The sequence below is a fragment of the Myotis daubentonii genome, chromosome 1 (assembly GCF_963259705.1).
Source record: "Myotis daubentonii chromosome 1, mMyoDau2.1, whole genome shotgun sequence".
Classification (NCBI taxonomy): Eukaryota; Metazoa; Chordata; class Mammalia; order Chiroptera; family Vespertilionidae; genus Myotis; species Myotis daubentonii.
In genome coordinates this window covers 47,048,555-47,069,086 of record NC_081840.1, presented here as the reverse complement: position 1 = coordinate 47,069,086, position 20,532 = coordinate 47,048,555, and the positions used below count along the sequence as shown (strand labels likewise).

Here is a 20,532-nt window from a genome sequence, read left to right as displayed (position 1 = left end):
TCTCCTTGGGTCTTTAAATTTAGCTCATTCATGTACACTGTGATGTAGGTGGAAAAAATGTAGGTTTCACTGATGTTTTCTCTTTGAATATTGGCAAGTATTTCTTCTGTTTCAAGAAAATCTTGAATTAGATAGAGTTAGCAGTACAGTAAATATTTGTAAAATTCTTCCATGACTCGGGCAAAGAACATGTGGTCATTAAATTCATTATCTTCTATTTCTTTGAGCAGTTTCATAAACTGGTGTTGATTCATAGCATTTGCACATAATACTGAGTAATTTTTTTAAAAATAAGGAGTATTTTCCAACACAATGGAAGTACTTCTTATATTTTATTTTTGTTGATCCTCATCCAAGGATATTTTTCCATTGATTCTTAGAGTGTGGAAGGGATGGAGAAAGTCAAAGAGAGAGAAACATCAATGTGAGAGGGACATATTGATTGGTTGCCTCCTGCGTGCGGGGAACTGAGCCCACAACCAAGATATGTGCCCTTGACTGAAATTGAACCCAGGACCCTTCAGTCCACAGACCGACGCTCTATCCACTAGCCAAACCGATGAGGGCAATTCTGAGCAATTTTAATAACTGTATCAATGATAGTCTGTTTCTTTTTTTTAAAATATATTTTATTAATTTTTTACAGAGAGGAAGGGAGAGGGAGAGGGAGTTAGAAACATCGAAGAGAAACATCGATCAGCTGCCTCCTGCACACTCCCTACTGAGGATGTGCCTGCAACCAAGGTACATGCCCTTGACCGGAATCAAACCTGGGACCCTTCAGTCCACAGGCTGATGCTCTATCCACTGAGCCAAACCGGTCAGGGCCAATGATAGTCTATTTCAGAGCACAAATATTTTCATTATGTTACACAGTAGAACAAATAAGGGAAATTGTTCTAGCAAATCCAGATTTTGATCTCACATATCTGGCCCATTTTCTGTCTTGATAGGAAACATTTTCCTCTCTAGCCCAAAGTAACAGATATAAGAGATTAAAATATGTCTACAACATGAGATCAATTATTTATAAGGTTGCAAATGGATGAAGACAATTCGTCATAGATTTGGAAGTCATTTGAGTCAAAACAAACCCAAAGTAATAATTGGCCAGTATCTCTTGTCTTGTAAAACTCATCTAAAGCTAAAAATAAAAGTGCTTACAATTTTTCAGATGTTGAAATGATCGATCTTTAGATTGTTAGGCCTTTTATTCACTGACAGTTTCTTGGTGGGTCAATTGAAGATCTTTCACGTTTTATTTTTTTCCTCATTTTTAAACATAATTCCCTTGCCTGAAACGATAATTTAATGTTTTTCTTTCTTCTGTCACAGAAGAATTCAAGCCATTTTATAGTTGGCCAAAATTACGAACTCAAATCCTTTAATAAGCATTTAAAAATGTTGTGTATTTCATTCTGATTTCATTGATTGTGACTGGTTTCATTGATTTTTTTGTCTGTTGAGAGACAGCTTCTTATTAAATTAGTATGCACTTGCTGAAAATGACTCTTGCTATTTGATCTTAAAACTAGGGGCTCAGTGCACGAATTCATGTACCTTGAAAAGAACTGTGGGCCATGAGGCTGTGGTGGGCACAGGGGCAGGTCTTGGCCCATCCTCCATGCCCCCATCCGGCCCCTCCCGCCATGGCCCCTGGTCCCCTCTGCCGGCAGCCCCGCTCCCGCTCCTGCTGCTCGCACCTGATGATGGTGCAGAGCGATTGGGGCTGGCACCAGCAGCGGTATGAGCGGGGCCAGCACCAGGGCCAGCGCTGGCAGCAAGTGTGAGCAGCGGCTGCCAGCTCCTATCACCCTCAGGAGCAGGGGGAGTTGAAGAAGCCCGGAGGGGTGATCGGGGCCGGCATCCACCACTTGCACCTGCTGACGGCACCAAGCAATCGGGGCCGGCACCAGGTGCAGACAGTGGGTGCGAGCGGAAGCTCTGGCCCCGGCAGTGGGTGCAAGTGGGGCTGGCACCAGGAGCAGGTGCGAGCGCCTGGCAGGACCACAGTGTGCAGGAGCAAAGAATTTTCAGTAACCACCAGAGACTCGCCCTGATGATAGCAACCAGCGCCCTGCCTTGGTCTGGTGCCCCTGCTCACCTGCTCCAACGTCCCACTGCAGCCAATACCTGCCATGTTTCGTGCTCTGCTGTCGACACCTGCCATGTTCTGTGCGCGCCCCCTGGTGGTCAGCACACATCATAGCGACTGGTTTGGTTGTTCCGCTGCTTGGCCTATTTGCATATTAGGGTTTTATTTATATATATATATATATATATATATATATATATATATATATATATATATATATATACTAGAGGCCTGGTGCACAAAAATTTGTGCACTCGGAGGGGGCGGTCCCTCAGCACGGCCTGTGCCCACTCGCAGTCTGGGACCCCTCGGGGGATGACCAACTGCTGGCTTAGGCCTGTTCCCCGGGGGATTGGGCCTAAGCTGGCAATCAGACATCCCTCTGGCAACCCGACAGCCCTCGGTGGATGTCCACTTGCCAGCGGGGAGCAGACCTAAGCTGCAGTCAGACATCCTTAGCGCTGCTGAGGAGGCAGGAGAGGCTCCCACCACCACCGCTGTACTGGCAGCCATCAGCCTGGCTTGTGGCTGAGCAGAGCTTCCCCATGTGGGAGCACACTGATCACCAGAGGGCAGCTCCTGCATTGAGCGTCTGCCCCCTGGTGGTCAGTGTTTGTCATAGTAACCAGTCATTCCCAGTCTTTCTGCTGTTAGGGTCAGTTTGCATATTACCCCTTTACTATATAGGATAGAGGCCTGGTGCATGGGTGGGGGCCGGCTGTTTTGCCCTGAAGGATGTCCCAGATCAGGGTGGGGGTCCCGCTTGGGTGCCTGGCCAGCCTGGGTGAGGGGATGATGGTTGTTTGCAGCTGGTCACACCCCCTTCAGGGTGGGGGTCCCCACTGGGGTGTCTGTCTAGCCTGGATGAGGGGCTGATGGCTGTTTTCAGGCTGGCCACACCCCCTTTAGGGTGGGGGTCCCCACTGGGGTGCCTGGCCAGTCTGGGTGAGGGGCTGAGGGCCGTTTTCAGGCTGGCCGGCGACTTAACTCCCAGGCTCTCCTTTTTTTCTTTTTTTTCTTTTTATTCTGGGATTTATTTACCTTCTATAATTGAAACTTTGTTGCTGTCACTGGAGCTGAGAGCTGGCCTGCTGAAAGCAGGTATCTGGGGTTTGTTTAGCTTCTATAATTGAAACTTTGTTGCTTTTGGAGCTCAGAGCTGGGCCGCGGCAGGCGGGGAACCTTGGCTTCCTCCATCACTGGAGCAAGCAAGCCTCCTGCTCGCTTGAGCTGTGTGGCTGCCGGCTGCCATCTTAGTTGGCAGCTAATTTGCATATTGCCCTGATTAGCCAATGGGAAGCATAGCAAAGGTATGGTCAATTACCCTTTTGTCTTTTATTAGATAGGATAGATTAGTTTTACACAACTGATTTATTTTACTCTGCTGTAGCAAATCATAATTGCCATTCTTTATAAAATTTGTGACATACATTCTCCTTTTAATTCTGCCTCATTAGTGTGCTTTCATTTGAAAGTTAAAATTTTTTCATTCTTACTAGTAAGCTAGAAAAATAATGTTATAATTTAAAATATATTTCAATTTTACTACCATTTGTGATTTACATAAATATCACTGTAACTCATGCTGTCTTCATAAAATATTCAAATAAAGACATTACAGTGCTGCATTTTTGCAAAGAAAAATAACTTCAACTGAATCATTCTGTTGACACAAGCTACATTGGTGCTCTGCTTATGTATAATATACTAGAAATGACATGCCCCCATCATGGGTGCAGCAATACATCTATGTGATATAATAAAAGTGAAACATAGTTTCACCAAGACCATAAAATTGTCATTAATTAAAACATATTTTGTACTGCTTCAGCTGTTAAGTAAAATTTTATATTAATTACAACTTTGAAAAATTAAAAGTCAGCCCTGGCCAATTTGGCTCACTTGGTTGGACATAGTCCTGTGCACCAAAAGGTTGATGGTTCCATCCCCAGTAGGGGGCGTATAAGAGGCAGCCATTTGATGTTTCACTATCACATCAATGTTTCTCTCTCTTCCTCTCCCTTCCTCTCTCTCTAAAAATCAGCTTAAAAATCCTTAAAAAAATAAAATTCAGTTCCTCAGTTGCGTGAGACATATTAGCACAGCTCTAGAATCTATAGCAACTTATTCACTTTAATGATAAAAGTTCAGAGAGATGAAACAACTAGACCCAATTAAACAAGATTAGTTGGAAGAAACAAGGCCCAAAATAAGTATATTTTGATATATGAAAATGTTACTTTAACAAATGTTAAGTAATTTTATATCCCGGCTGAATGCATGAATTAAATAATTACTTTAATAAGAAAAAAATCTGTTATTTAATTTGAAACAGTTTGTTTCTTTACACAAAGCAACCACTATTGCTTTGTGTAAATAAAGCAATAGGTTACACTATTTATGGAGGTTAAGGGGTTTACTTTTCAATTAGATAGTAGAATATCCTGTCAGTACATGAAAGGTGATGTAAATTTCCTTTTAGACTTCATTTCCCAGATGAACACTAGCATTTGGAGTATTTTTGTTTTGAATAGAGTACTGTTTTATCTGAAATACATGCATAAATATATGCAAACATAAAATGAAAATATAAGGAGGAATTAGAGTAACAGTGCAATTTCCTTCTTCAGTGAATGCTGACTGTTCATGGAAGAACCACGTGCCTTAAGCCCAGATTTAGACAGTAGACTTGACCCTGTTAACATCTTTGCTGAGAGGAACAAAGAATTAAAACTTTTCTCTTAAATTTTTTACATATTTATCATAAAACTGATAATTACTCTCCTGCCATTACTGGTATTTGACCAAAGAGAAACAATCTAGGATGTAAAAGGTGGCTTTTGTTATTTATGGAAATGTTAGGGTTTGACTCTGGGAACTTGGACAGTAAATTAGAGATACTTGATTGACAGCATAGGTAATGTTAATGGGAGGAGGGGGGGTGTAAATTATTACATATATAATATTTTAAAGTTTTCAAAAGCATTCATTTAAAATTTTATTCATGAGAATAAAAGACACAAACCATGCTTTTGTATAAAATTTTATTTTTAGTTACTTTGCCCCATTCTCTCCATTTTTTAAAATAGATTTGCTGTTTCAGATATGTAAGAAATGGTTTTTGGATTCTGCTAGAGATTACCTAATTTTTGCTAATTCCTATGCATTCAAAGTTTTGTTTGCTCAGAATGGCAGTGTTATTGTCATTATTCCTCAGTAGTTATGATTAGTGCTTTTATACAAAGCTGATATTCAAAAGAATATATTGGTACTAACTCATAAATTGGTTTTGTTAAAATTGGTCTTATCTCAGGGAAAAAAATTGAATGCTAATGTACAAGTTAAAGTTTATTTATGTGTATTCCTTATGTTATTTGGTTATTGACGTTCTGAAGCATGTGAACACACACACACACACACACAGAATCATTTTTAAAGAAAACCTTAAATATCTTTCTTCAAAGCAGTTATCAGTTTTCCAAAAGAGGTGGCCACTGTCTTATACTTTTGTTTTCTAGCATCTCAGAATGAAAAGATTCATTCTTCTCAACCATCTGAATACAATTTATTTAATTAAATTATGTTTAAAACATATAGCTTTATTTTTAGTGTTTTTATTCAACTATCCCTACAGGTTAGTTACCTTTTCCCTACTTTTCATTTAAATCTCTCCCTGCCCCCAATTTCTCCATTAATTTGAGTTGGGAAGTATCACTTTAAAGCTTTATAAATAGAATTGGTTGCTTTTTATTTCATTTTTCACATATTACGCACCCTAAAAAGAATATAATACAAGTAGTAGTTTATTTCATTTTTGAAGGGGGAATCGAGCTTTTGAATAAAAATGTGAAATAAACTAGTGTTCATTGCCTACGTGGCTTTTTAAAAAGGCTCATAAAAAACATTCCACTGTGGATTCCAAGTCCTCTTTAAACTTGCCACCAACAGAACTGCCTGCAGAGCCATGTGATCATCTTGGCAGCAGCCAGACCTTTTAGTGATTTCATTACTGTGGTTTCCTCAAGCTCTTTACACACATTGATGAATATTTTTCTTGCAGTTATCGCTGTGATGATTTTGTGGTTAATGACACCAAGCTGGGACTGGTACAGAAAGTCAGAGAACACTTGCAGAACTTGGAAAAGTAAGTAAATAAGCAGTGGGGGAAAAGGATTGATTGGGGTCGAGAGGTCTTTCCGAATTTTTGAGTGGGGTTTTTGTTTATGAGTTCCATAACTTCATCATGCTTTTAGTGTAATTGAAATGTTAATAAAATAAGCTTTGGGTTTGGCTATCTTAAACTGTGTCCATAGTTAATGGTCATATCTCAGCATTTATTTCATTTAATATTTGTCATAAATATATCCAAGGGTCCCAGGGCCTGTTTTTCAGTTATAACCCACCGACTTGTAGGCTACCCGGTTTATTTGCAAGGGGAATTTTCGGGGTGCAAGGAAAGGTCAGAAGACAATATGAAATCTTTATACAGTTACCTTTGATACTAGAAAATCCTTATCAAATGTATTATGAGGTCTTCTTAGAAGCACTAAAGTTTATGTGTTCTTTTTAAGGGAAATTAGGTTTAATTATATTGTCTACTTTGAATCTTTGTGATAGCACAAGATCCTAGTTTCTTTTTTTTCCTTTTTGTTTTTCCTTTTTGTTTCCACTGGATAGTACAAGAAGCTGTAAAATGTTTCATTATGTCACCATAAAAAAAATTAAAGTACTTATATGAATAGAATTTTCTTGCTGTAGCCAAATAGGCCATTCAGATAAAACTCACTGGGCCCAAAATTCAAGCAGTTAAATAAAAATCCAAATAGCAGTGCCTTTAAAGTTGCAATGGATAGAAGCATAGTCCTGGAATGACTGCTGACTCAACTGTAATCTGTGTAAATCATCCTGAGTCATTAGGTGTCATCAAATTTATTGTCACAGTTGATATATAAAAGGTATTATGAGAATACTACAGGCCTGGCGCACGAAATTCGTGTACTCAGGGAGAGGGGGGTGTCCCTCAGCCCTGCCTGCACCATCTCGCAGTCCAGGAGCCCTCGGGGAATGACTGACTGCCGGCTTAGGCCCGCCCTCTGCAGCAGTTGGACATCCTTAGCACTGCTGCATAGGTGGGAGAGACTCCCACCACCGCTGCTGCGCTTGCCAGCCATGAGCCCGGCTTGTGGCTGAGCAGAGCTCCCCCTGTGGGAGCGCACTGACCACCAGGGGGCAGCTCCTGTGTTGGGCGTCTGCCCCCTGTTGGTCAGTGTGCATCATAGCGACTGGTTGTTCCACCATCTGGCCGAAACCGGCTCTCTGACATTCCTCAAGGTGTCCTAGATTGCAAGAGGGTGCAGGCCAGGCTGAGGGACCCCACTGTGGATGATTGGGCCCGGGGAGGAACGCAGGAGGTTGGCCAGCCAGGGGAGGGATCATGGGAGGGCTCCAGGGTGTGTCTGGCCCATCTCACTCAGTCCTGTCAGCCAGACCCCAGCAGCAAGCTAACCTCCTGGTCGGAGCGTCTGCCCCCTGGTGGTCAGTGCACGTCATAGTGAGAGGTTGAGCAGCCTTAGCATATCATTAGGATATTACGCTTTGATTAGTTGAATGGCCGACCAGACACTTAGCATATTAGGTTTTTATTATATAGGATGCCAAAAGCAAACTTAAATGTAAAGCTAATAGAGTATTTTAAAATTGTATACTGAGAGGAAATAACTAAGTTCTTCAAGTGAAACACTATATAGCTTTGGTTAACCAAAGTCTGTATGCATCTCTTTGACTAAATAGATTATAAAGCTGATAAGGGCAGGATTTATTTCTTTAAAATCTAAACTAAAGCACTGTGGGTTTAAGTACTTTTTGGCTTGTCATCTTTTTTTTGGCTTTTTTCTTTTTCAAAGCACTTCTTCCCTTAATTGGAATAAAGCAGTCAGAGCCCTATCTGGATTAGACAAACAGATCCAAAATATTTAATTTTGTCTGAAATAGTCACAATTAACTGTGAAGTAGGAGATTCCTGTGGTAATTGAAGCAATATCATTTTTTGGTGTGGTGAAGTCATTGTAAAGATCTTACTACGTTGGTGCTTTGTTATAGAAGTGGGTAGCTAGCAGAATATTTTTTCTCTAAGACTACCATCCAATCCATAATAAATTAATCAGAACTAAGTCAAAGGGAAAAGAGAACACTCAGTAACCTGCATGTATTTATGCAGTTATCAATCTTTTATTTCCGTTGACCATTTCATCATGTAAAAGATATTACAGACCACCTTGTCTACACTTCTACTTGGCCCACTGGAACATCTACCTTGTAATCAATGTTTTTCCTGTGTTGAAAAACATTACCTACTTTCATTTTTATGTTTTCAAACATAGGCTTTCGTTTATAATGGAAGCTACAATTTAAAAACTATGATTACATTTATGTTTTACTTAACTTGAGACTTTTCTGCATATTCTCTAGAGCAGCACTCTGCACTAGAACTTTCTATAATCTGCATTGTCCGGTATGATAGCCACTGGTCACATGTGGCTATTGAGCACCAGAAAAGTGGCTAGTGTGACTAAAGAACTGAATTTTAAATATTACTTAATTTTAATTTATTTAAATATATGTTGCCACATGTAGCAAGTGGCTACCATAGTAGACAGTGTGGATCTAGAGGATTTTGCTATTTTGAGACTTACTGATGGTAAATTTTAATAACTTCTGTTTTTAAAAACTAAATGTTTTATGTAGGTTAAAAATAAAGTTAACTATTAGGCATTGTCACTAAGTAGTATATGTACTATGCTTGTGATTCAACTTCTTTACAGAGAATTTTTGAAGGAATAACTTAACATAGTAGTCTATGGAACTGGTCTGTTCTTACCTTACAGCCACCAACACTGTGAGGGACATGCCGTTTTGAAGAAATGTTTCCTATGAGTGTGTTTAGATTTGAAGCAACTATTACTAGATCTGATGCTCCAAAGACTTAGTTCATGTGGAAATTCTGGAAAGAGAAATAATTTTGTATTTCCTATGGATAAGCTTAGTAGTATTTTTAGGAGAGGGGAAAGAATTGGCAGACTTGAAAGTCTGTGTTGTTTAATGATAATTTTACCTCCTGATACATAATAATTTTAAAGTGACCCTTTGAAGATAGGACTTACTCTCTGATAAATTTAAGCAAAATATATCTTTCTTTTTAAAAAATATGTTTTTATTGATTTTTAGAGAGAGAGGAAGGAAAAGGAATACAGAGATAAAAGCATCAATGAGACATCAATCAGCTGCCTCCTACACGCCCCCTACTGGGGATTGAGCCTGCAACCCAGACATGTGCCCTGACTGGGAATCAAATTAGCGACCTCTTGGTTCATGAATCAATGCTTAACCACTGAATCACATGGGCTGGGATAAAGTATTTCTTTCATGAAGAGAAATTTAAACAATTTTAATTCAGAATTTCTGTGCTAATTAGTATTTGTTTTAGAATATCCTTTCTAGCATAGCTGGATCAAATGAATTTGTATATGTCTATACTTTTTTATCATTTCACAAACTCAGATTATGTCATAGCCTAATATGACAAATGAATAAAACATGATTGATATCTTTATCAAAATTATAAAAGAAGTAGCACAGTATTTGAGACTTATGATAACTCTTAAAATAATCTTGTCAGACCAGGGTTTTCTTTTTGTTATGAGGAATGACTGTTCTCATTTTTTGAAGCTTCACCTAGGCAGTTAGAGTGGTGGTGGCAAGGGATTGTCTCACAGGCTTTATCTACCTGGCCAGCTTTCCTTGGAAGCACCTGGTGGTGGCTTCTTCTGGTTCATCTTGCTGAAGGAGCGTAGGGCTTTTCCAGGGAGTGGAGCTCCTCAGTTACTTCAGTACTTTGTGGGCCACAGTGGACCTAATAGGTCATTTCCTTGCCTGACTAAGAACAGCCAAGTTTATTCTCTAAAACCTTCTGTGAAGTCTGTGTACATGAATGTCTTTTTGATTGTTTGTTTGTTTGTGTTTCAATAGCTCAGCTTTCACAGCTGACAGGCATAGGAAAAGAAAACTTTTGGAAAACTCATCACTAAACAGCAAGTTACTAAAAGTAAATGTAAGTAATTAAAATTTATTCAAATACTAGGGGCCCGGTGCACGAAATTCGTGCACTGGGTGTGTGTGGGGGGGAGTGTCCCTCAGCCCAGCCTGCCCTGCCCCCTCTCACATACTGGGAGCCCTCAGGCGTTGACCCCCATCACCCTCCAATCGCAGGATCGGCCCCTTGCCCAGGCCGGACGCCTCTGGCTGAGGCGTCCGGCCCGGGCAGCGGGGACCCGCAGCTGCAGCGGCCCCACGATTGTGGGCTTCGCTTTAGGCCCAGGCAAGGGACCCCTAGCTCCTGGTACTGCCAGCTTCGACCATGCCCAGCTCCCATCGCTGGCTCCACCCCTACTTCCTGCTATCACTGGCCAGGGTGGAAAAGGCACCTGATTCTCCAATCATGGCTGGGGGGCGGGGCAAAGGTGGCCCCTGGGCCGCCTTTGCCCTGCCCCCCAGCTCTTAGCTCCCCCCTGGGTTTCCGATCACTGTCAGTGGCAGGGGGCTTCTTCCTGCTTTCCCTTTCGCCTCCCTGCATTGTGCCTACATATGCAAATTAACCGCCATCCTGTTGGCAGTTAACTGCCAATCTTAGTTGGCAGTTAATTTGCATATAGCCCTGATTAGCCAATGAAAAGGGTAGCTCGTACGCCAATTACCATTTTTCTCTTTTATTAGTGTTAATAAGAATTGGTTGAGATATAGTCTGCTTTATTACATTAATGTTGGTCCTTATACACTTTTATAAGTATACTAGAGGCCCGGTGCACAAAAATTTGTGCACTCGGGAGGAAGGGGGGTGTCCCTCAGCCCGGCCTGTGCCCTCTAGCAGTCTGGGACCCCTCGGGAGATAACGACCTGCTGGCTTAGGCCTGCTCCCGGGTGGCAGAGGGCAGGCCCAATGCCTAGGGGCAGCCCCTGGTCGGGCTCAGAGCAGGGCCGATTGGGGGGTTGGGGCACCACCCCCTGTCACACTCAAGGCAGGGTTGATTGGGAGGTTGCGGCGCGAACCCCTGTCATGCACAGAGCAGGGCCCATCAGGGGATTGAGGAGCTCCCCCAGTCACTCACAGAGTAGGTCCGATAGGGGAGTTGGGGCGCCGCCCTCTATCACCCACAGAGCAGGGCCGATCGGGGGTTGGGGCGCCGCCACTGTCACACTCAGGGCAGGGCTGATGGGGAGGTTATGGCTCTACCCCGTCACACACAGAGCAGGGCCCGGGGGCGGGGGGGGTTGAGGTGCCGCACCCTGTCACACACAGAGCAGGGCCGATCAGGGTGTTTGGGCACTGCCCCCTGTCATGCTGATCCCCGTGCCGGGAGGCCTCTTGGCTCCGCTGATCCCGGTGCTGGGAGGCATATTACCCTTTTACTATATAGAATAGAGGCCTGGTGCATGGGTGGGGGCCGGCTGGTTTGCCCTGAAGGGTGTCCCGGATCAGGGTGGGGGTCCCCACTGGGGTGCCTGGCCAGCCTGGGTGAGGGGATGATGGCTGTTTGCAGCTGGTCACACACCCTTCAGGGTGGGGGTCCGCACTGGGGTGCCTGGCCAGTCTGGGTGAGGGGCTGAGGGCTGTTTTCAGGCTGGGGGTGACTGAACTCCCAGACGCTCCTTTTTTCCTTTTTTTTTTCTTATTCTGGGCCAGCTTTAGCTTGAGGCTTGGCTCCAGCGCTTAGGCCTCCGCTCCTGAAAGTAGGCTTCTGGCCTTTGCTTACAATGTTGCGAATCTGCTGGCTGAAGTCCGGCAGTATTTGTTACAGTGTTTGAAACTGCAGGCTCAGAGGTCTGCAGCCCCAGGCGGGGAACGTTGGTTTCCTCCATCACTGAGGCAACCAAGCCTCATGTTAGTTAGTTTCAAGCTGCCTGGCTGCCGGCCACCATCTTGTCTGACAGTTAATTTGCATATTGCCCTGATTAGCCAATGAAAAGGGTAGCGGTCGTATGCCAATTACCATGTTTCTCTTTTATTAGTGTAGACTAGAGGCCCGGTGCACGAAATTCGTGCGGGGGGGGGGGTCCCCTCAGCCCAGCCTGTACCCTCTCCAATCCGGGACCTCTCACAAATCTGGACTGCTGGCTCCTAACTGCTCACCTGCCTGCCTGCCTGGTCACCCCTAACTGCCCCCCACCCCCACCGGCCTAGTCGCCCCTCACTGCCCCTCCCCCCGCCAACCTAATCGTTCCGAACTGCTAACCCATGCCGGCCTGGTGGCCCCAAACTGCCCCCCCCCCCCGCTGGCCTGGTTGCCTCTTACTGCCCTTCCTGCTGGCCTGGTCACCCCCAGCTGCCCCCATCTGCTGGCCTGGTTGCCCCTAACTGCCCCCCCCCCCCGCCAGCCTGGTCACCCCTCACAGCTTCCCCGTTGGCCTGGTCACCCCACGCAACCTGCTGTTTAGTCATTTGGTCGTCCCTCACTAACCCCCCTGTCGGCCTGCTCACCTCACGCAGCCTGCTGTTCAGTCATTTAGTTGTCCCTCCCTAACCCCCCTGCTGGCCTGGTCGTAGGCAGCCATCTTGTGAGGGTGTGAGGGTTAATTTGCATATTACCTCTTTATTATATAGGGTGCCTTGGATTTGGAATATTTTATAAAATGTTTGCCATTTGTACCAATGATTCTTTTTTTTTTTTTTTTTAATATATGTTTTTATTGATTTCAGAGAGGCAGGGAGAGAGAGAGAGACATCAATGATGAGAGAGAATCATTGGTCGGCTGCCTCCTGCACGCCCCCTACTGGGGATTGAGCCTGCAACCTGGGCATGTGCCCTTGACCAGAATCAAACCCGGGACCCTTCAGTCCGCAGGCCGACGCTCTGTCCCCTGAGCTAAGCCGGCCAGGGCCCAATGATTCTTAATGTGGCTAAATACCCCAATGAGTCCATCTTTCAGTGCCTTTCTTTTGTCAGGATTGCCACTGTACTCCTCTGCCTTAGCAAGAATTTGTGTGTGTTTTTTAAAATTATTTAATTTTATTGACTATATTGGGGTGACATTGGTTAATAAAATTATATAGGTTTCAGGGGTACAATTTTATAATACATCTTCTGTATATTGTATTGTGTGTTCACCACACCAAAGTGTTTGTTCTTAATGCCTACGCACGTACCTTATTACAACGTTTCTGTAAGATGCAAAGATCCTTTGCTTTCTGTTAAAGGTCCCTAGTATAAAGTCTATGGGTCTGAAGTATTGGTATTTTATTTCTTAGGACTTTATTAATACAACTTCACCATAAGAGAATATGCTTCCTCATTCTGGTAACCATCTGTTACCAGATGTATGAGCCATTAATGGATTAGCAAAATTTTAAAGTCATGAAATATTTATTTATTTTGAAACAATTTTTATTGATTTTAGAGAGAGAAGGGAGAGATAGAGAAAGAAACAGATGTGAGAGAGAAACACCTTTGGTTGCCTCCCACATGTGCCCTGACCAGGATTGAACCCACCACCCTTTTGGTGTGCTGGACGACGCTCCAACCAACTGAAACACACCAGCCAGGGCAAAATCAGAAAATATTTTAATAATTTTACCCTGCATCTACCTCTCTGCTCTCGTGCTAGCTATGTATAGACACACTCTTAACCAAAGTGTTAACGATTTTGTGGAAGAAAGAGCTAAAGTGTTCTCTGGCCAACTGAATTATGGTCAGAGATGCTTTGATTTGGATGGGTAGATTCACTTTCAATGTTCAGGTGTAGTATTCAGATGTCATGATGAACTTGTAGAGCTAATTAGAAAACCAAGCCTTAGTTTAAGGGAAATTCAGGTAGTTTTTTAAGATTAATACTCTAATGCTAGAAAAACATATATTGGTCATTTATGCATGGCTTAGAGTTAAAAGTTTGGTGACAGAAATACTTGGGGTGTATACATTTATATTTTTTGTAACGTGTAGTAGTTTTAATAGAATTTTGTAACGACATTAAGTCTTAATTTTTACTTCTTTTAAGGATCTTCCTGATTTTTGCATTGTGCACTACACGGTACTTATTAATGTTGCTTTCCTGATAAGCGTCCACAAGATACTTCGATTTAGAACAGTCCCAGGATTAGAAACAACCGTCTAAACATATGTAGACACTTATACAGAGAATATAAACAGAGTTTGAAATATTAATTGGACAGAAAAGGACCAATTCTAGATTGGCTTGAATTTGGAGTTTCAAATATAGGCCTTTGCTTTGCTTTGATGTTTGAAAAAATCGGCCTTCTCTTGGCATTACTGATGGCCTCTTCTTGTCCCATTTTACAGGGAAGCACCACTGCCATTTGTGCCACAGGCCTTCGGAATTTGGGGAACACGTGTTTTATGAATGCCATCCTTCAGTCACTCAGGTAATATGACAGAGCTTAAGTATCTGCTGTTAGTTTCTAGTGGAATAGTTAAGAGCAAAGGCTATGGGTTCAGATCCTCTCTGCCATTGACTCTAGTCATATGGCTTGGGGCAAGTTACCTCAATTCCTTAGATTTCTCATCAGTAAAATTGGGGATAATAATTCTACCTCACAGGTAATTGGGTAGTATATGATGTAATTTATATAAAGTGCTTATTAGAAAAGTGCCTTGCATTAAATAACTGCTGGCGGTTATTATTTATTTTCTGTTGCTTCTTGAATAGGCTAGAGCAGAGACCAGCAAATTTCTTCTGTAAAAGGCCAAATTAAATAAATATTTTTTAATCTTTGCCTGCCACATACAGTCTCTCACATATTCTTTTCCCCTCAATCGTGCCCTTCCCCCCATTTTTAAACATCTGTTTTAAAATGTAAAAGCTCACTGGCCCAGGGCCAGATACGGTGTGTGGGCTGTAGTTTGCAGACTCCTGGGCTACAAGGAACCTTGTTCAGAAAACCTATTTGAATCATTAGTTGAGCCTTAAGTGTAGTCATAAGATTGGATGTTTAGAAGATCTTCAGACTGTAAGATAAGCAGTAAAAATAAAATGGTCAAGAGGGCTGCCCTAAGTTGTATAGAATAAATTATTTTGAAAGTTGTGTACTTTTAGATTTTAATGAGCCATCAAAAGTCAGAATAAATTATCTTCCCAAGACCACCTTGGGAATAAGGCAGAAGCCATATTTTATTTCTTCTTAAAGGTACTGTTAGCTTATCCAGTTTGCCCAAAGAAGAAATTTGAGTCACTACTGAATTCTCCTTGTCACTCTTTATAGTGTCTCTAAACAATATGTTTGGTTTTATGGGTTGTTTTTATTTGAGGGAATTATTGACCACCTATAAACACCCTGAGAAGAAAGAAATGGTGACAACCATTTCTAAAGATGTGTGGGGAGGGGAGATTGAGGGTTTTTTTGAACAGAGATTTTGTTTTAAGATCTTTGTTCATTTCTGCAGTCATCTATTTATACTTAGTATTAATGTGGGAACTTAATGAAGATACCCAGTGCAAGAGAATACATTGAGTACAATTTAAATGAAAAATTGAGATTGTGTTTTCACAAAATCCATATGTAGGTTTCATAGAACTTTCTTTACAGTAAATTCAAAAAAATAATTTTCTTCCCTTCCTTTTTAAATAGTAACATTGAACAGTTTTGCTGTTATTTCAAAGAACTGCCCGCTGTGGAGTTAAGGAATGGGAAGACGGCAGGAAGGCGAACATACCACACCAGGAGCCAAGGGGATAACAACGTGTGAGTTCTAAGACTATATCCTTTCTGGCTTTGATACAAAACAAAAGACTCTCACTGGTGATTTCCATTGCATATGTGAGTTCATAGGCACATACATTTTTAAAAAACTCTTCTAAAAATTGTGTTTAAGTATCTAGCAGGTAATCTTAATAATTGTTGAGATTCTTTTACATGTATTTACCTAAAAGCCAGCATAAATTTAGCACTCTACTTACTGAGCCTTTGTGAATTTGGACATTCTAAAACTGACATCTATATATGAAATACAGTTTTAGGTGTAGACCAGCATGAATATCACTAGTCTTTGTGAATTGACTTGTCTGATATTGTTAGGAAAACCTGTCTTGGATAGTAAAATTAAATTGTACTCATCAAATTAATTACAGGGACAATACAGTTAATTTTTCATTGACATGAAGAGGGGAAGAATTGATAAGTGATTCTTGAGAACCAGTATCTATCCAGTGCAGCCACACACTATTTGGGGTTTAGAAGATCTATCATATTATCATGATTTGTAAGGGGCACATTTTTTACATATCTTACCATTACTGTAACAGGTCTATGGTTTATAATCTGGTGTGTGTGTGTTTTTCATTCTTACCTGAGGATATTTTTTCCATTGATTTTTAGAGAGAGTAGAAGGGAGAGGGAGAGACAGAGAGAAACACTGATGTGAGAGAGATACATCGATGGGTTACCTCCTGCATGCCCCCAACTAGGGCTGGGAGCCTGCAACCAAGGTATGTGCCCTTGACTAGAATCGAACCTGGGACTCTTCAGTACGCAAGCTGATTATCTATCCACTAAGCCAAATTGGCTAGGGCAGTGGTCGGCAAACTGCGGCTCGCAAGCCTCATGTGGCTCTTTGGCCCCCTGAGTGTGGCTCTTCCACAAAATACCAACTTCTGCGAATGGGCCACGAAGTTCCAGTCACACTGTACATGTGCGCCCGCACATGGTATTTTGTGGAAGAGCCACACTCAAGGGGCCAAAGAGCTGCATGTGACTCGCAAGCCGCAGTTTGCTGACCACTGGGCTAGGGCATCTGTGTATGCTTTTAATGTAATGTTTTCCCTGCCTGCCCATCCCATACCCACACCCCCATCCCACACATTCCAAATAGCCGTCTTATAATCTGGTACTGTTCTGCCTAGGTGGCTGAGGGAGAATAGGATAGAACATGTTAGACGAGTATACCAGTATGGTTAGAGCCAAAATATGGGGCAACTTTAAAGCCAGGCATTGAAGAGGGATGGAATGACATCACTGGAAGTGGTGTTTTCTTTGCCTGGCTGGCATGGCTTAGTGATTGAGCACTGACCTATGAACCAGGAGGTCCCGGTTCAGTTCACGGTCAGGGTACATGCCTGGGTTGTGGGCACGATCCCCAGTAGGGGGTGTGCAGAAGACAGCTGATCAGTGATTCTCATCATTGATGTTTCTCTCTCTCTTTTTCTCTTCCTCTCTGAAATCAATAAACATATATTAAAAAAAGAGTTCACTTTGATAACAGCATATAGGATGAACTGGAAAATGCCTGCATTCAGGGAGGCTTTACACTCTATAGTAACTAGAGGCCCGGTGCACGAACTCGTGCACAGGTGGGGGGTCCAGCCGGCCTACCCTGATAGGGGTGGAGGGGCCCTGATCAGGGGTTGGGCCAGCCGGGTGGAGGGGCTGTGGGCTGTTGGCCAGCTGGCCCCACCCCCTGGTTGAACTCCCAATCAAGGGGACAATTTGCATATTAGCCTTTTATTACATAGGATTGGATTGGAGGGGATAGAGTGAAATGTAGAGGAAAAATGCATGTGCACAAAACTGAAGGGAAGAGTGAGTAGTACTTGATGCATTAATATCATTCAGGGTTTAGTTACAAACTGTAGAAATTGCTTCTGGCCATGTTAAGCAGAAAAGAAACTTATTGGAGGTCTAATTGGTGTGCTCACCATTACTGGATGGGTAGAAAATCAGGTATGAAGTCTAGGCATCTAGAACCAAAGCCACAATCACCCCCACAGAACTTCCCCATGAAAACATCACTGCTTTTGCTGCCCAGTGCAACTCGAGCTCCCACTGCTGGCACTGCTGGATCTGGGTGCTTGGTGAACTCCAGATGATGATTTTTTTCACCAGAAAGGATTTGGTACTGTCCCAGCTTCTTTGCATCACTAACACTTGCTTCAGATAGGCAGAGCCCAGGCCTTGTATCCAATTCCTGCAGTGGGGGTGGAGGGATAGGCTGGGAAAGCAAGTATCTGGACTTTCCAGCTTCCATAGTGGGAGACAGGCTCTGACTCTCACCAAGACTCAGGTGGAGATTTCCTCAAACAAGTCCAGGCACTAAGTAAAAAATATGCTTTGTATTCCAGGGACCTACAGGATAACAGGTTGAGAAAGAAGATACTGAGATTCCCTGAGTTATCAATTAGCTATTCATGAGTATGGTAGTTGTATTGACAGATAGAGTCATTGAAGTTGAGGAGGTGTATCAACTTAGCTACATGCATAGATAACCAAAATTAACCATGACTTAAACATCCACAGTTTATTTTCTCATGCAAAAGTTAGACATTTCTAGCTTTTAGGCTCCGTCTTGCTCTCTGTGCCGTCAGCCCTGGGATGGGGCTCTCAGCCACATAGTCCAAGACGGTGCTGGAGTGCCACCAGTTCATCCTCATTTCAGCTAGAAGGAGGCAGGAACGGTTAATAAGGACTATTTCTCTTTAAGGAAATTTCTCAGAATTTAAACACACTCAAAGTTTTTTATTCCAGGAATTTATGTGCCAAAGGGAAAAAGGGAAGTTTTACTCCTACGGAGAAGATGAGAATGGATATTGGGGGACAATAGAGAGAGCACAGAGAGGAGGTTCAGTGCACATTGGGTTTGAAGTGGCAGGAGGACATTCAGTGGAAAATTCCTGTTGGAAGCTGGAGAAACCTGAATAAAAGTGGTCATGAGAAAATGTGGCTTTTAGATTTGGATTTTTGAGAGTCATTGGTATGGAGCCGAATGTTAAAGCTTTGTGGTCAGATGGACTCTCTGAGGCAGAGATGAGAAGATGTCACACTGAGGTCTGAGAAGTGCTCCTAGTGAGGGGCAAGAAGGAGAAATGAAGATTTTAAGTTTTAAAAATGTATATTCTTAAATAATTAGGTTTGTAACTTTCTCATTGCTTTATTGTACAAGTATGACAGTATTTTGGCACAGACTTCACCATATGGTTACAAAACTGGTTTTGTCAGTAATTACTGCTATTTACATGGTTTTTTGAAATGCTTTTACTTAACTGTCAGACTTAGCTTAGAAGAGACCAGGCCTTCTTTATGTTTTTATTTTTAATTTATTATGAACTTTAGACAGTTGGACATTATGCATTGAAATAATAGCCTCTCATTAACGCGCAGGGTCTTGTCCCTTCCTCTTTTGCAGGTCTTTGGTGGAAGAGTTTAGAAAGACACTCTGTGCTTTATGGCAAGGTAGCCAAACTGCATTTAGCCCAGAGTCCTTATTTTATGTTGTTTGGAAGATTATGCCAAATTTTAGGTAAGTATTATTTAACGAAAGGTACTTAAAACATTAATATTAGTCTTTATACTGTTCCTGAAACAATTTCCAATGAAGTGGTGGTATTGTAAAGACTGGTTTTGCTCTTTTTTTTTTTAAAGGAAGAGAACAGAAGTTGGATATATCTGACTAGACAAATGTTTGTTTAAATAATAGATATTTGAATGTCTTTAACAAAGGGTAGGGTATTTTGTTATAAAAACAAAGCCCTGTTTCCATGTCTTAGCTATTATAAACAACTATGAACATAGGGGTGTATATATTCTTTCAGATTGGTGTTTCAGGATTCTTAGGATATATTCCTAGAAATGGGATCACTGGGTCAAATGGCAGTTCCATTTTTAATTTTTTGAGGGATCTCCACACTGTTTTTCCATAGTGGCTGCACCAGTCTGCATTCCCACCAGCACTGTACTAGGGTTCCCTTTTCTCCACATCCTCGCCAACACTTGTTGTTAGTTGATTGACTGATTGATGGCAGGCATTCTGGCAGGTGTGAGATAACTCATTGTCATTTTAATTTGCATCTCTCTGATGATTAGTGCCCAGATGAGCAGATAAAAAAGCTGTGGTACATTTATACCACAGAATACTATGCAGCAGTAAAAAAGAAGGATCTATTACCCTTTGAGACAGCATGGAGGGACCTGGAGATTACTATGCTAAGTGAAATAAGCCAATTAGAGAAAGACAAATATCACATGAACTCACTTATATGTGGAATCTAATAAACAAAATAAACTGATGAATAAAACAGAACCAGTGGCATGGCAACATGGAACAAACTGATGAATCTCAGAGGGAAGAGGAGAAGGGGGTGAGAAGAGATTAACCAAAGAATTTATATGCATATATACATTGCCTATGGACACAGACAATAGGGTGATGAAAGCCTGGGGTGGGGCAGGAAATGGGGAGGGGAGCAGTGGGAGGAGAGAAGAGGGGACATCTGTAATACTCTCAACAGTAAAGTTTATTTTTAAATCCCTTATGAATTATTTAATGTGCTCTAGGAAAACATACTGGCCAAAATTTCCTTGATTCTTTCAAAACCTTACAAAGAATAATTACTGTCATACGCTATCTTATTATTTCAACTAAAAAAAATCCAAATGTAAACAG

At 42.0% G+C, this 20,532-nt stretch overlaps 1 protein-coding gene across 4 annotated transcripts in view; it reads left to right on the top strand.

The window, feature by feature from the left end:
* The window catches only part of USP3 (ubiquitin specific peptidase 3), a 107,315-nt gene that overhangs the window by 61,539 nt on the left and 25,244 nt on the right, over nt 1-20,532 (top strand). For all 4 annotated transcript variants that reach the window (XM_059698947.1, XM_059698939.1, XM_059698930.1 and 1 more), the window contains exons 4-8: nt 6,156-6,239; nt 10,121-10,202; nt 14,443-14,525; nt 15,729-15,842; nt 19,276-19,389. In XM_059698947.1, coding sequence (XP_059554930.1) covers nt 6,156-6,239; nt 10,121-10,202; nt 14,443-14,525; nt 15,729-15,842; nt 19,276-19,389 — 477 coding nt within the window. The remainder of the gene's footprint in view (nt 1-6,155; nt 6,240-10,120; nt 10,203-14,442; nt 14,526-15,728; nt 15,843-19,275; nt 19,390-20,532) is intronic.